Here is a 16260-nt window from a genome sequence, read left to right as displayed (position 1 = left end):
GTTTTTATGCCAGTACCATGCTGTCTTGGTGATCACAGCTTTGTAGTAAAGCTTGAAATCAGGTAACGTGATGCTGCCAGTTTTATTTTTGTTTTTCAACATTTCCTTAGCAATTCGGGGTCTCTTCTGGTTCCATAAAAACTTTTTTTTTAATTTTTCCAACAATCATTATTTGTAAATGATAATTTTATCCTATGTTTTTCCTGGGACGTTCACAGTTTTCAAAGTTATTGTTTTTCTTAAATACATTTTCTCATAAGTAATAGAGAAGGAGAAAAAATAGTATATTAATTATCTACTCTGTGTAAAATGTATCTTAAAACTTAGCAACTTAAAACACCTTTTCATTTTCTCATAGAAACTATTGGTCTGGAATCTGGGTGTGGCTTAGCAGGGTAGTTCTGGCATAAGGTCTCTTACAAGATTTCAATCAAGCTGTCATTGTAGCTGCATTCTCATTCGAAATCTTGACTGAGAGAGTAATCCCTTAAAAATTCACTCATACAGTTGTTAGTAGGCCTCAGTTTCATGCTGGCAGTAGGTCAAACAAGAGATTTCCGTTCCTCAAATGTGGGCCCCACCATAACCTGAAAAAGTATCTTCAGGGGCGACTGTATTCCCCCTAAGGGAATGACTAACAATAACAGTGCTAAGAATAGTTTAAAGAACAAATATGTGAAATCAAACTATATCTGATGACAGAATGTGTTAAGAAGTAACTTTTCCAGCTCAGGAAACAGGGAGGGAAAAATAAAACCATTAAAAAATTGAAAACTTCATTAGTGGTAATACAAAGGCAATTTAAAAGATAAGAATGTAGCTATCATATTTGAAAAAGTCAAACAAATGAGGAAAAGATTAAAGATATAAAAGTTGTTATTGAGATGATAGAGAAGACTTAAAAAAAATTGAAGATATGCCTAATGGGTATGAGGAGAATTGAATAAATAAAGAAATTTTCCTGAAAAAGGAATTGTTGGGGTGCCTGCCCGCTCAGTTACTCACTTAACTCTTGATTTCAGCTCAGACCATGATCTCATGCTGAGATCAAACCCTGTGACAGGCTGCACACTCAGCAGGGAGTCTGCTTGAGATTCTCTCTCTCCCCTTCCTCTGCCCTTCACCGTGCTCTTTTTCTAAAATAAATACATAAATCTTAAACAAACAAACAAATAAAAAGTCTTGAACCTATAGTTATATAAAATGTTTAACACCAAGACAAATCCAGAAAGTTATTGAAATTCAGAATGGGGAAAGAAACAGACATCCAGATATAAAAACTAGTCACTTAGGAGTGAAGGAATGCAGGCTGACTCAGACTTACCCATGTAATGTTAATGTGATCAGAGAGTGGAAAAACATCTACAGAGTTTAATGAAATTAATACTGAACCCCTAATTTGATACCCAGCCAAGCTGTCTTTCAGTTGTAAAGACAACAAACAGATATTCTGAACCATGAAGCAAAACAGAAAATTTATGGAGTAAACATAGGGGAAGTGAGAGAAAGTGTGTTAATTTCATCATTCTTTGTAGGAGAAAATCAACAGATCACTTTTAAATTGAAACAATTCTCTTCTGAGGAAGGACATTCTGGAGGTGTGAATCTGATATTTCACAGACAATAACCACTTGCATTATATAGTCTGTTCATAAAAAAGGCTGATTTTTAAGAAAAAAAAATCACTCAAAAATATTACTCCTATGAGAAATTAACATTGTGTGTGATGGGATCTGCCTGTTACAGAAATAGCTCCAAGATTTCTACCTTCTTAAAAAAAGATTTTGATTTACTGGTTATCCAGATCTTTGTGATGATTATTATATATGTTTTGAAGTCCATCTCCACAAGTTACAGATTCCATTAAGTTAAAAATTGCAAAATAGAAGGACATTGCTTAAAGTAATTCATCGTCTTCATCAATAGATGTAGTGTACTACTGCAGGAGAGTGAATCAATCTGTCTTGAGTTTACCTATAATAATACATTCTTGGTATGGAATCTTAAAAATGAATCTATTTAGAGCTAGAATCATCGTTGATAACCCTTTGGTGAGGACTGGGAAGCTCTACACATGCTCTTCAACACCTACAGTGAACTTTATTTCTAAAAGAAAAATGAGAGAGAGAGAGAGGACAATTGCTTGCTAAAACGCTTTTAGAAGTAACAATTGAACAACAAAGAGATACTGAAAAGAGGATAAGTAGTCACAACAGAATACATGTTGTTTAGGTCAGTCTCTTATTTTTTCAGTGTGTAATCTTACCTCTTAGCATTTCTCCAGCCTGACAACCTTTATTTCTCTTGTCCTTTCTGATAATTTTCAGAGCAAAAGATTTAGAACCATAGACATTTAGTTAAAATCAACTGTTTATTACGTTGCTAATTTTGGAGAAGTTTCCTCTCAGAACCTCAGAGTTTTCATCTCTGTTAGAAATAATTGTAATGTTCAGCTCAAAGAATTAAATAACAGTATATATTAAAATGCTTTATAAATGTTATGACAAAATTATATCAGTAATAGTAGTGGCAGGGGTAATCAGATTCTAGATTACAACAGCCCTGGATTTGTATCCCAGGTTTGCCATGTATTTGCTATATACATTTTTTTCATTAATTTCAGCCTCAGTTTTGTCATCTATACAACTGGAGATTAATTCTAGTCACATGGATGTTGTGAGTGTTAAATGATACATTGCATATAAATAATTCAGTATAGTGTCTATTATGTAGTAATTATACCACAAAAAATGTTAGTTGTTGCTGTTATTTTAATTATTAATTATAATTTATAGAGCACTTATGTTATACTAAGTATACCAAGTATACATGTTGATGTCAACCAATCCTCATAATAATATCTTCAGGAGACATGATCATCCATAGTTAATAAATGGAGTACAAAGGATAAAAGTAAAAACAAATAAGAAGGTTAGAAAATGATGGTACTAGAATTTGAACCCAAGTGTCTGACTCATAAAGTTCAAGAGTTTTGAAATATATAAAAATATAAATATATTTATTAAGTGTTAATTTTATGCATTATAGGCATTTATAATATTGATTTAAATGATTATATTTATAGTGTAAATACTAGAAGAGATATATTTTCATGACTCCATCATGCAGTTTAACTGTAACAGAGTTTAAGGAAGTTTCATGTGCTTTTCCAAATTTTTATAAATGCACTATGATGCAACAAAAAATAGAATATTTTGACAATAATTTTCTCTAGTTATTTTTATTATATTACTTGTTTTTATTTTTGAGTAAAAGTTTTAAGTGATAGCAATGTGATTTGGTACAGAGAAACATATTTCAGTTACTTTCAAGTAATATTTTATTATTTGTAGCTTAAAAAAAGAACTCAGCTAGATTATCTAGGACTCAAACAAAATACTTGACAGTGCCTGCTTTTTAAGTGGTCAGTTTTATTGGGTGAATATTTAGAGTGCCATGAACACTTTTATTTTTCTTTGCCCAAAAAAGAATGAATACATATTTAAAGAAAATGTATAAATGTACTCTAAACCCATTATTCTAAATAGGGAGGTTTTTATCTTTTTAAGTAATAATTTTTTAAAGCTTGAGTTTCCTGGGACATTCATTCTTGTATTTCTTTCCTGATATTTTCTTATGGTTATCTACAAAGAATGTGAATCTCCAACTGTTTAGTAGAAGCATTAGAAATATGTCTTTCCTAAAATTTTGCCTCTTCATTTTTCCAAGGCAGTGGTTTTAAATGAGGACAATTTTGACCTAGGGGACGTTTAAGAATCTCTGGAGACGTGTTTGATTTTATACTTTGGGAAGGTGTGCTGATGGCATCTAGTAGGTAGGGGCTTGAGGATCTTGATCTAAGGTTACTATATAATAAAATTCCTGATCGATAAAAATAAAGAAAAAATTTTTACTTTCTTCTAAATTCATAATTCAAGATGTAAAAGATCCTAGATCCATATATAACTCTGTGAATTCTTGCACTACTACAAGCTAATAAGACTAATACTTCCCCCAGCACATTTACTTATCATTTCTCCATCAGAATTATCCCTAAAACTCCGGCAGAATTATGTTAAAACTTTTGAAACCCAAGCTATCATCTGAGGCTCAATTTTATTTATACTTTTATATAAAAATTTCATTAGTTTAAAATTACCTTTATCATAGGATTTCTCTGAATATTAACTAATTAAATGAGATAAAATTAGTATCTGGCATATAGTAGGTACCTAATAATTTTAGGTGTTCTTCCTTCTTGCCTCTTTCTCTTCTGATCTCCTTATTTACATTGTTTACCTGCTAATGAAGACTTAACTGTGTACAGTTTTGATATTCTTATTCACTTATTTGACTTCTTTTGAGGACGTCTCATTTATTCTATGAGAATATATTTATTTGCATTACATAATTTATCCTTTACACTCTAGCATTTGTTTAAAGATTTTATTTATTCATTCGAGACAGAGAGATAAAAAAAGAAAGACAGCATGAGCAGGGGGAGAGGCAGAGGGACAGGAAGAAGTAGACACCCCACTGAGCTGGGACCCCCCCCCCCCAATGCCAGACCAATCCCAGGGCCCTGAAATCATGACCTCAGCTGAAGGCAGACTCCTAACATCTGAGCCACCCAGGCACCCTTATACTCGAGCATTTGACAGAAATCACAAGTAGGCAGACAGACAGGTGTGGGGGGGTAGGGGGGAGCAGCCTCCCCCACTGAGCAGAGTGCCCAATGCAGGGCTGTATCCCAGGACCCTGAGATCATGACCCAAGCCTAAGGCAAAGGCCTAACCCACTGAGCCACCCAGGTATCCCAACTTTTAGGTTTTTTTTAAATGTTCTTGTTTAGCATTATCTTCTTTAGCTCCGCTTTAGATGAATACAAGATATGTATTTGAAAATGTACACCACCAATATTTGAGATATTTGTTTTTTTTTTAATCATATATATCATATTTTTAAAAGAAATCTTAGTCAATTAAAAAAATTCTAGGTAGGTCTCTAATTTACTAAAATAATGTAATTTGCTAGCTGTGACATTCTTGTGTTAGTATGTCTGTTGAGCACAAGGAAAAAGGAAAAATTTTAAATATTAAAATAATAGAGAAAAAGTCTCGATATTTTTAGAAATTTTAAAGTGTGTCATTTTTGGTCCTTACAGAAAGTGTGGACTATGGGCCAGTGTTTGTACAAGAACCAGAAGATATAATTTTCCCGACTGATTCCGATGAAAAGAAAGTAGCATTGAACTGTGAAGCTCGTGGCAACCCAGTTCCCAATTACAGGTAAAAGTTCATTATTAATCATTTTTCTCAAGTATTAAAAATTTCCTTCAATGAGATTCAGACATTCCCAGGGAGTATTATAATATCTCAAGTAATTTTTACATATTTGTCTTCTGATTTTTCCTAAGATGGCTTCGAAATGGAACAGAAATAGATTTGGAAAGTGATTATCGCTACAGTTTGATCGACGGGACTTTCATTATAAGTAATCCAAGTGAAGCAAAGGATTCTGGTCATTATCAGTGTTTAGCAGCCAACACTTTTGGAAGTATTCTTAGTAGAGAAGCCATACTTCAATTTGCCTGTGAGTAAAGTATATGTTTTCTTCATGTATCTGTATATAGTGTGTATACATGTAATTTAACAGTTTGGTTAGGCAAAAGTTTAATGAAGACCTCAAATTTTAAAATAATGGTAAAATCTCGGTAATGATTAGAACTATGTAAACAATGTGTTTCTTTTCTAAGATATTCGAAACTCCCTGAAATGTTTGCCTTCTTCAAATAAACCCAACACACTACTCTGGGAGGTTAAAAATACTACTCATGATTTTTTTTTTCCTCCACCTTTTAAAACATCTACTTATCTGCTTTTATTTTTCTACTGTTTATTATAGTCACTATTTGCTATAGTTTCTTTTAGACATAAGATCACATATTCTAAAAATTCTGCTTAGGAAACTAAAGAAATGCCTCTGAAATGCTTATGTTTCAGATTCCAACTACAATTTCTCACACAGATACCCCAGTTTTTAATTAAAAAAAGATACATACATATAATTAAACATATATACTAGAACATATACATTTTCTAAAATAGACCATTTATCTAATTAACTATTGTATTGAGTTCTTAAAACTTGTGAAATTATATAACTTATGATGAAGACTTAGACCAAATTGAGGATAGGTTACTGAGTAAAAAACAAAACAAAACAAAACAAAAAACAAAAAATAAAACAAACAATATCATTTCTTAGTAAACAATCCTACTTGAATACAAATTCTTGAGGATTACAATATTTAAAAAAATATGAGGGTAGATTTCTTCATGTTAATAATTTATATGTAACTTATATTGGCTATATAATTTATCACAAAATGATTTTTAATTTAAAATTACACCCTGAAGAATGGAATAATTGATTTTTCTCTATATAATCTTCATCACATATTATTTCTAATTAACCCAAAATCCAGACATCCTATTATAGGAGTGTGAAGGAAAGAGGAAAGAACAAAGGTATAATAATGGATTTAGGGCTAGGTCCCAGAAAAATCTAAATATTATCTTTTAAAATAAATTTTGTTAAGTAGTTAGGACAGAACTTTACATACGCCGAATATACCAAGATAGTAGCCTGAATATACTCCTTTTATTTTAGAAAATATTACGTGGTGTAACACAAAACCTAATACTTTTCATCATGCTCATTAAAAGAGTAACCTAATAAAAAAAATGGCCCTCCTAATTGCTCTCTGTAAATAAAGTAGTACTTTCAAAACAGACACAGAAAATCTGGAGAACATGATGTATGAATACTAAGTGGCTTTTATCTTTCTCTTTGGTCTATACTGACACAAGTATACCAATTCATAATAGCTTATATATCAACTGTTCTCTCCAAAATCACCAGTGGAGGCAAAATATGTAAAGTTTTCTGTCCAATGTGTCTGTATGACTGTACTACCCTAGAATTTCTGCAAAGACTATTCATAACTATCTGATACTCACCCCCACCTGCAGTGAGCACATTGGTACCAGCATTTGCAGTTCAATAACTAGGCAAGGAAAACCCTATCTATCTTACTTATTGTGTATCAAGTTGTCCTCAACTTAGTCTAGATCAATATTTACTTTATTTTTGACTTAACACAGGGTTAATATACATATGCATTCCTTGGTAGCATCTTATGACCCTGCCTTTCCCCATTCCCACCCCACCTGACTCAGCTGTGTTCTGAAGGCCATTTTATATACCTATGAGCCCATAATGTGCTTGGTTGAAGCAGTCACTTACATAGGGAAAGGCACTTCTGCCTCAAAATTACTCTTTCACCTAGATGACATTATGTCCATTGGATTAAAAAAAATTAAAAATGAAAAGTCCTTTAGGTTTAGCTCTATCTTTTTTCCAGAAGATCTCTGGGGGGAAATGCAAATATAGATGGTGGAGAGGAGAACAAAGACTCCACCAATTTCCTTTCTAGTGTACTTGGATATGAGCATGTGTGCTATGGGATTCCAGGAGCCAAGGTACATTTGTGTTTGGAGGAAAATTGAGGTAGGGACTTAGAAAGAAAAAAAGGAGCTTCTGAAAGGAAGTGAAAGGATACAAAGGTAAAAGTAAGATTAAAAACTTGGTGGGTGGGGCGCCTGGGTGGCTCAGTGGGTTAAAACCTCTGCTTTCGGTTCAGGTCATGATCCCAGTATATTGGGATCGAGCCCCGCATCGGGCTCTCTGCTCAGCAGGGAGCCTGCTTCTTCCTCTCTCTCTGCCTGCCTCTCTGCCTACTTGTGATCTCTGTCTGTCAAATAAATAAATAAAATCTTTAAAAAAAAAAAAACTTGGTGGGTGTGGTGCATAAACAATGAATTCTGGAACACTGAAAAAAATTAAATTATAAACAAAAACAAAACTTGGTGGCAGCTTTCCTTTACATCATGATTTTCTATGTCTAGCCTCATTAGCTAGATACATAATGTATTCACTACTTATTGTTGATAGAACATTTAATGTTTAAAGTGTTTTTGCAGCTAGAAGAATGTTCATCACTCTTTACACATTTTAAAGCTGATTATCATTAATCTTTTATAACTACAGCCACTGTTTATGTAAAAATTTAAATATACAACTAGTCTTTTAAAACTAATTTTTTCAGCCATGGGAAACTAATATATTTAGTAAATTTAGATAATTATCAAAACCTATTTAATCAAATTAAATATTCAAATCTAATACATGAGTCTGTTAAAGATTTTAAATGTCATAAAATTAGGCAAAAGTTACAAATTATGAAATTGATTATGAGACCTGTTTAACAGATGTGATCTCTTTTATAATTTGAAGATTATTTTTGTTATATCAATAACACTTTAAATCTATAGCTTTCACATGGCCTTTACTTTTTGGAATATGACATATTTGTTTAAAATGATGTGATTCTAAGACTTATTGGACAGTGTTAACTAAGTGCCAGGTGAGTCTCTCCTAATAACATTCATGGACAAATGTACTAATCTATATTTTTAATAGATGCATATTTAATTGAAGACTCAAGATAACCATATATTAACAATCCTATTACCAATAAAGAATATAAAACTTAAACATATCTTATTAGAGTCACTTTACTTTTTGCTTGGAAATTATATACATATATTATATACATGTACATCGTATTAAACTTTCTGATTCGGAGTATTATTAGAATCAAATGAGATTTTGCAGGTATATATATGCACAAACTGTCACAGATTGTCACAGGACTCACTTAATGCTAGCTTCTTCCCTCTTATTAACCAGAAATATATAAATATATTTTTAAAGATGTATTCATTTATTTTAGAGAGAGAGCATGAGAAGGATGGGGGGCAAATGGGGAGAGAGAGAGAGAGAGAATCCTCAGGCAGACTCCCTGCTGAGCACAGAGCCTGATGACAGGGCTTGACCCTGAGACATCGAGATCATGACATAAGCCAAAATCAAGAGATGAATGCTCAACTGAATAAGCAACCCAAGCACCCTCTAACCAGAAATATATTTTAAAATATTCTAACTTTCCACTAATAATATTTTGGTCCTGTATCCACATCCCAAGTCAATCATAAGTTCAGCTACTTTTCATTGACTACAATGCATAATGTTATGGGAGACTAAAATCTAGATGCTAGAAGTGTATGTAAGACTGTTCCAAATAAGTTACAATAAGTGGGCAGGAAGACATTATTACTGAACCAAGGTAGTAAAACAGATTTTTAAAAAGAACATCCTTTTTTTAGGGCCTCAAGTAGCTTATATTACTTGAACATTTTATGTGGCAGACAGTGCTCCAAGTGTTTTAAAATACACTAACTCATTTCATCCTCATAACCAGCATATGAGTTGTTATGTTATAAAACACAAATCCGGGGGCTGAGTGGCTCAGTCAGTAAAGGGTCTGCCCTCATTTCAGGTCATGATCCCAGGGTCCTGGGATCAAGCCCTATGTCAGGCTGCATGCTCAGTGGAGAGCCTGCTTCTCCCTCTCCCTCTGCCCCTCCCCTCTCTCCTGCTCTCTCTCTCTCTCTCAAATAAATAAATTAAAACAAACAAACAAACAAAAAACCCCACATAAATCCAGGGGGAAGCTGTGTGGCTCAATTGGTTAAGCATCTGATTCTTGGTTTTAGCTCAGGTCATGATCTCAGGATCCAGGGATCAAACCCTGCAACAGGCTCCCAGCACAGTGGGGAGACTGCTTGTCTCCCTCTTCTGCCCCTCCCACTGCTTGCATAAATAAATAAATATATCTTTAAAAATAAATAAATAAAATGTAAATCCATTTTGTAGATGATAACTCTTATTTAACTCTAATAGTACTCAATCTTTCTCTATTCTAATATGTGTTGTATTCACTTTGATATACTCTATTTGGTTTTCAACTTCTCTCCCAAACTCTAATTATATTGTAATTTATCAAAAGTCTGTATATTTGATTATTCATCAACCTCCATTTTATAATCACTTTATTAACACTATATGGCACAGGAAAAATAAATATTAGCAACAAAAATAAGCATGTAATCACTCTGCATTTCTTCTTACTGCTCAAATTTAGTTAATGAAAGACTTACTTAATTTTTCTTATGGAAGTTTAAGAATTACCAGTTCTCTTTTTAGATCTCAAATTTTAGGATGTATATTAATTTTTGGAAGTAATTATTTTTCTTATTTTCATATTTTCTCCTTTAATAAACTTTGTTTCTCAGAATTATCTTTATTTATTGGATAATCTATGGTTAGAACCTGGAAAGCTAAATTTTCTAAATGAACTTGAGACATGACAAAGACAACTATATAACTATTATCAGTAGCTGACAATGTCATATAGATCCTGGCTTTTGAAGGGAATGGTGATAAGGATATGGGAATTGGCACCTTTACCTGGTGATGTAGCAAAGTGTGGAAAAATTAAATGTAAAATAAACTTGTTTTCTTTTAAAGTTTTGTTCCTCTTCACTTGTCACCTAATATGTTAAAGAATATGAAATAACAAATGTATATTTATATAATGATTGTTTTATTTTAATAATATATTTTATCTCAATATCATTCCAAAGGGTGTTTATTTGACTTGCTATATAAAATTATGTATAATAAAAAGTAAATATGAGCAAATAAATACAGCATCAGGTAAAAAGACATTTCATAATAAGAGGTCAGGATAGTGTAGGCCATATTGTCTCATAATTATTGTGGCCAAGACATAAATATTTCCTTAAGACTCCCAGCAGTCAGAGCAAATGGAAAAACACAGACATTTAAAGGACTCTAATTTCCCCTGGGTTCCTTAAAAGAAGAAACTCTTTTCTTGACATTTAATTCTCATTGAAATTTCTAGTTTGAGGCTTTATATGGAGATATTAACAATATTCCTACATCAGTTCAATAGCGAGTTTAATTAGCTTGACATAAAACCAAACCAATTCTTTAAGTGTAATTAGAATTTAATCATGAAGCTATTCACTTCATTCATTTATAATTTTTTTTAAATTTTGATTTGAGCAACTAATGGATTTGAGAAGCTGCTGCAGTCATGCTCATTTTCCCCTTTTAACCTATCCCTTACATGTCTTAATGTCTACCATGAGGATCTTTTAAGTTCTCCTTAAATGAATATTTGTAAATGTGCTTCAGCATAGTTAATGTTAATAATGTATTTTAGCATTAATAAATATATACCTCATAAGGGTATAGTAAAAATTAATGATGTAGAGAAGTCATGTCTGTGAATTGTTTTTTAACTTCAGGAAGAAATAAATAAACACAAAGTTGGATAACTATTGCTAGTACTGATTGTTACTGGTTATCAATAACATTGATAATGATTATTTTTGACAGAATATACTTTATTCTGTAGCTTATGTTCATCATGAGGATAATTTCCTCACCTAGTGTAGTGATTTCTCTTCAGTGACAAGCAAGAATATACCCATATAAAACTTTGTCACTCTATTAGCTTATTACCATGCTGAGAATTTGGAATTGATAATGTGACACTACACACTTAAACATCCTTCGGCTATCCAAAGCTCATAGCAATCTCTCCAACATTTGTATTCTTAAAAATAATTCACACTAGTAAGTCAAACATAAAATGAATCAAGAATAAATAGTAAGTCAGACATAAAATGAATCAAGAATAAAATCTCCTCATGCTGTCTCTTGCTTCAAAATATCTTTATATGCCATCTCTGGTAAATTGATAGTTCATATCTAAATTCGAATATATTGCTTTTCACGGTATTTGGATGATTTAGATGCAGAATATTCCATTAGTTTTCCTTGAAGCAGTTGATTAAAATAACCTCCTTAACTCTTTGAGAGATTATATGATTTTTATAGACTTTGTATTTAAGCCCTTTAATTTAACCTTTCATTTTTATATAAAACTCAAAAATTACTTCTCTAGCTTTTCCCAAACTCCTTCATTTAAAGTAAAATTGACCTCTGACTTTAAAACTATGTTTAACTAGCATTTGATACCTAATGAAATTATTTGAATAATTGCTAACTCTACAGTATATCCACAGCTTTATTTCATTAGTCTATGAGATTTTGTCCATAATAACTTCATTAAATCGTTTGAGTATCAACCTGAATGAATCACATTGTCATGGATAATTTTATTAGTTGCAAAATTATCTAATTTTATTACAAATTAAGTTGATATTACTTTGTAATTTTGCTTTCTATAAACAAAACAACTATGTTTTTCTTTTATAAAATCATTACTCAAAGAATATGGTTTAAATCTTATCTTAAAAAACAAGTCTTCTGATCAAAATGATATAATAATTGTGAGTGTATGACTCCTTGACAAACTACAGTATGGATTCTTTGAGATCACAGAAAAAATTTTAATTAAAAATAGGTAAGTTTATGCTTTAAGGGGGAGTTATAATGAACTAATCAAAGTTGAAACCTGGGGCAGATTGCCTTCAAACTGTTAATTCTATGAATAACACTTTTGTATTTTATTTATTAAAATTCATCCAAACACATATTTTCATTATTAATCGAAATCATGAATAATTTTGTCTATATACAACAGATGCCCTCCAGCAAAATGGACAATTTGCCTGGCTTGAACTTTGATCTCACTGTTCTTCCTCTTGTTTTTAAAAATGCAGAAAAGCCGGTGTTCACTCATATTATGTAAAGCGGCCCACAAAGACCTAGATAAGGAATGCACAAATCCTCTGACCCTTGCTGTTCAAGCCTATTTACTTCATTATTCTCTAATCCCTAGAAGAGTGTCTTTCAAGGCACAAAAGTTCAAGAAGGTTTTAAATCTCACTTGATTAAATAGCAGTTCCATCTCAGGATAATTTATAAAGATATTAATATAAAACAAAAAAGTATAAACAAAGGGGCAGATATCAAATATGTTTAATTTCTAAAATTATTTTATTTTATAAAAACTTTTTTAGGGACAAGTTAGCAAAGAACATATATTACCTAGCTTGGAGTCCTTCTTCTTTGATTGCATTTTCATATCAAGTGCTAAACATTTCTACTTTTCATATGGATGGATGGATGAATGGATGGATGGATAGATAAATAGATATAGATGTACAAATGTGTATATGTATATGTGTATAGGTATAGATGTGGATATGTATGCATGTATACACATAAATTTAACAATATCAAGAATAATAGCAATAGTTAAAAGCAGCAATAGTTACTGAACACTTAAAAGCCAAAAAACTGTTAAGTATATTTAATGCATCTTTACCCTCTTTAGTCTTATTAAGGGAGTTGCACTATTGATTTAATTTACGAATAAAAAAAAAAGAAACATAGTCAAACTCAAGAATGTCAACTTATTTTCCCAAAATCACATGGCTAATAAATAATAAAACAGCATCTCCAACTCAGATATAACTTCAAACTTTATGCTTACAATCTGCCCTTTTCTATCCCATACCATACTTAATCATGCATTGCATTTTTTGTTGCTTAATATATGTAGTTATTTCATTCATAGAACACTTATATACATGTATCCTCTCTCTCTTGGGCATTGTTCCACATGTATAGGGAGCCTATAACGAACAATGCATATTCTCATAGACCTTAATAGACCTTAACGCTAACAAAGTCAGTATGAATCTCTCCATTCCATATATATTTCCTGAGTTCATATTCTCATTATCCTCCCTGAACCACCAGAAAATTGCTTGCCTATGTATATTTTTTAACATCTCTCTTCATCCTACCCAAACCTCAATAAAATCTCTCTGAATTGTTTTTCCTAAAACAATCTATGTAAAATACAATTCTGACCATGTTGTCCCTGAATAAATCTCTAATGGTTTACCATAATTGCAAAGAAATTTGTGATTCACTCTATACACTTTTAGAGTAGGCAGAGAAAATCAGAGGGCTCCTTTATGAAAATGTGTCCAAGAAAACTCTATGGTGAAAGTCAAGTTAGGAGGTCATTTCAGTAATCTAGGTAAAAAGGACTGGAATTCCTCATACATTGAATATAATAGAATAGATGTCTGTGGGAGAAGCTAAAATAAATGAGAATTTGCAAATGATAGAATGAATGGGGGTAGAAATATAAAAAAATATGGAAAAGTTAGAATGATATCAAGATTCTGAGCTTTGATTAATTCAGTTGAACAATCCATAATACCGTAACATAATAAAGTAACAAAAAGAAGAGGAAGTAATTTTATTTTGACTTTCAGAGGAAAATACACAATATTTTAAAATATTGGTTAGTACACAGGAAAAGCATTTCCCAAAGGTGAGAACTGGCCACAAAACACAAGGACAGACTCAATGAAATCATAAGGATGTTTCATCAAGAGAAACTGTACTAGAAAGAAAAGAGGGTTAAGGACCTAACCTTCTAGAATATATACATTTCTCTGGTAGAAAGATGTGAAGGGTAGAAAGAAAGGAGTTAGTGAAGGACAGAAGAATGGAATAAGCCAAGAGGTGCAGAAGAAAGCCAAGAAAATAGAGTGAAGTACAAATGACAGTTGTGTGTGCGTGTGTGTGTGTGTGTAATGATATTCAGTTTTAAGGTGTCAACTGTCACCTTTGTCAAACACTATAAGTAACACTTGAAAAATTTTTGGAGTTTGAGACCTTTAAAAACCAATTTTAGTAATGACAGAGACAATATCAGAACCCAAAGCATTTAAGTATAAGATATTATAGTATTTGGTGGTAGATAAAAGAGAGTCTGCATAGAAGATTCTGAAAATACAAAATAGAGTCTAATTAGTGAAATTAATTTCTCCTTTCCAAGTAAGCTATAGGTATTCTATAGATTTAAATCTCCTTCCAGGGAAATAGTCTGCCATACAAAAGATACTAAGTGCTATAAGATACTATGTTAATTAAAGTAAAATTTAGAGGGGAACCTGAGTGGCTCAGTTGGTTGGGAGACTACCTTTGGCTCAGGTCATGATCCCAGGGTACTGGGATAGAGCCCTACATCGGACTTCTTGTTCTGCAGAGGAGCCTGCTTCTCCCTCTCCCTCTGCCTGTTGCTCCCCCTGCTTGCGCTCTCTCTCTTTCTGTCAAGTAATAAAATTTTAAAAATAAAATTAAATAAAATTTAGTTTAGACTCTCACATCTTGACTCAAAAACTTAAATTAACTAAAGAACCTTAAAACCACTTAGGGAGACATACAATTTCCAGAAATATTTTCCTGATCCCCTTCAACCTGAATTTTAATGTCATATCCTCTAGAATCTTGATTTTTTTCAATAAAATACAATATTATCTTAAGAGTAATAGAACCACTTTACTTTTGCCATAATTTCGTGACGCCTAGTAGAAGAATCACAAGATGATTGGGTTTAGCTGATGTTTTTCCCACTCCAAGGAATGAAAAGGAGAGGAACTAAGAGGATAACCCCTAATCAAGACCAACTAGTTAGCTATGTATAGCTCAGAAGGGCCTCAGCACCTGTGAATTCATGGCCCCAGTTTCTAGGTGAGTTTTCTGCAATATTTTTATTAAAACAAATAAAGAAAATATTTTTACTTTTTGTTTTTGTTTTGAGTCAAATTTAGTACTTTAGGCAAACTCTGGGAGTGCACATGGGGTTTCTCATTATAAATCCTAATATGTGTACTTATGCATCTGAAACAGGAGCTTTTTAATAAAAGTCCTCTTTTTTTAAAGATTTTATTTATTTATTTGACAGACAGATCACAAGTAGGCAGAGAGAGGGGAAGAAGCAGGTTCCCTGCTAAGCAGAGAGCCCAATGCGGGGCTCCATCCCAAGACCCTGCGATCATGACCTGAGCCAAAGGCAGAGGCTTAACCCACTGAGCCACGCAGGCACCCCAATAAAAGTCCTCTTTATTGCAATGGAGACTTGTTCAAACTGTAAATGATGCTGCGTGAGTCTGTGTAGGAGCTTCATATTAAAATATCCTTATAATCTTTCATAGCTTTGTTTAAGATGTCTTCAGACATAGACCATTTATGCCAGTCTATAAATTAGATTAGATACTCAAGTATATTTATGGGATTTACAGCATAAGGTTAACATTATTAATAATAATAAGATGGGACCAGGATGACTTCTCTATGCCCTCTCTGCAATGTTTTTATTAAAACAAATAAAGAAAACAAATAAAGAAAACCAGGATGACTTCTCTATGCCCGGGTTACATTCTATTCATTTGACAGGAATTAAGTGGCAAGTATGGAGTTTACTGGGACATT

At 32.3% G+C, this 16260-nt stretch overlaps 1 protein-coding gene across 1 annotated transcript in view; it reads left to right on the top strand.

Annotated features, from left to right (window-relative positions):
• CNTN5 (contactin 5) overlaps positions 1–16260 on the top strand; it is a 1378753-nt gene that overhangs the window by 859584 nt on the left and 502909 nt on the right. The window contains exons 6-7 of the mRNA XM_047692818.1: positions 5165–5288; positions 5417–5592. Coding sequence (XP_047548774.1) covers positions 5165–5288; positions 5417–5592 — 300 coding nt within the window. The remainder of the gene's footprint in view (positions 1–5164; positions 5289–5416; positions 5593–16260) is intronic.

The sequence above is a fragment of the Lutra lutra genome, chromosome 10, assembly GCF_902655055.1.
Source record: "Lutra lutra chromosome 10, mLutLut1.2, whole genome shotgun sequence".
Lineage (NCBI taxonomy): Eukaryota > Metazoa > Chordata > Mammalia > Carnivora > Mustelidae > Lutra > Lutra lutra.
The sequence above is the reverse complement of the archived record's forward strand: the minus strand, read 5'-3'. Positions and strand labels throughout refer to the sequence as shown.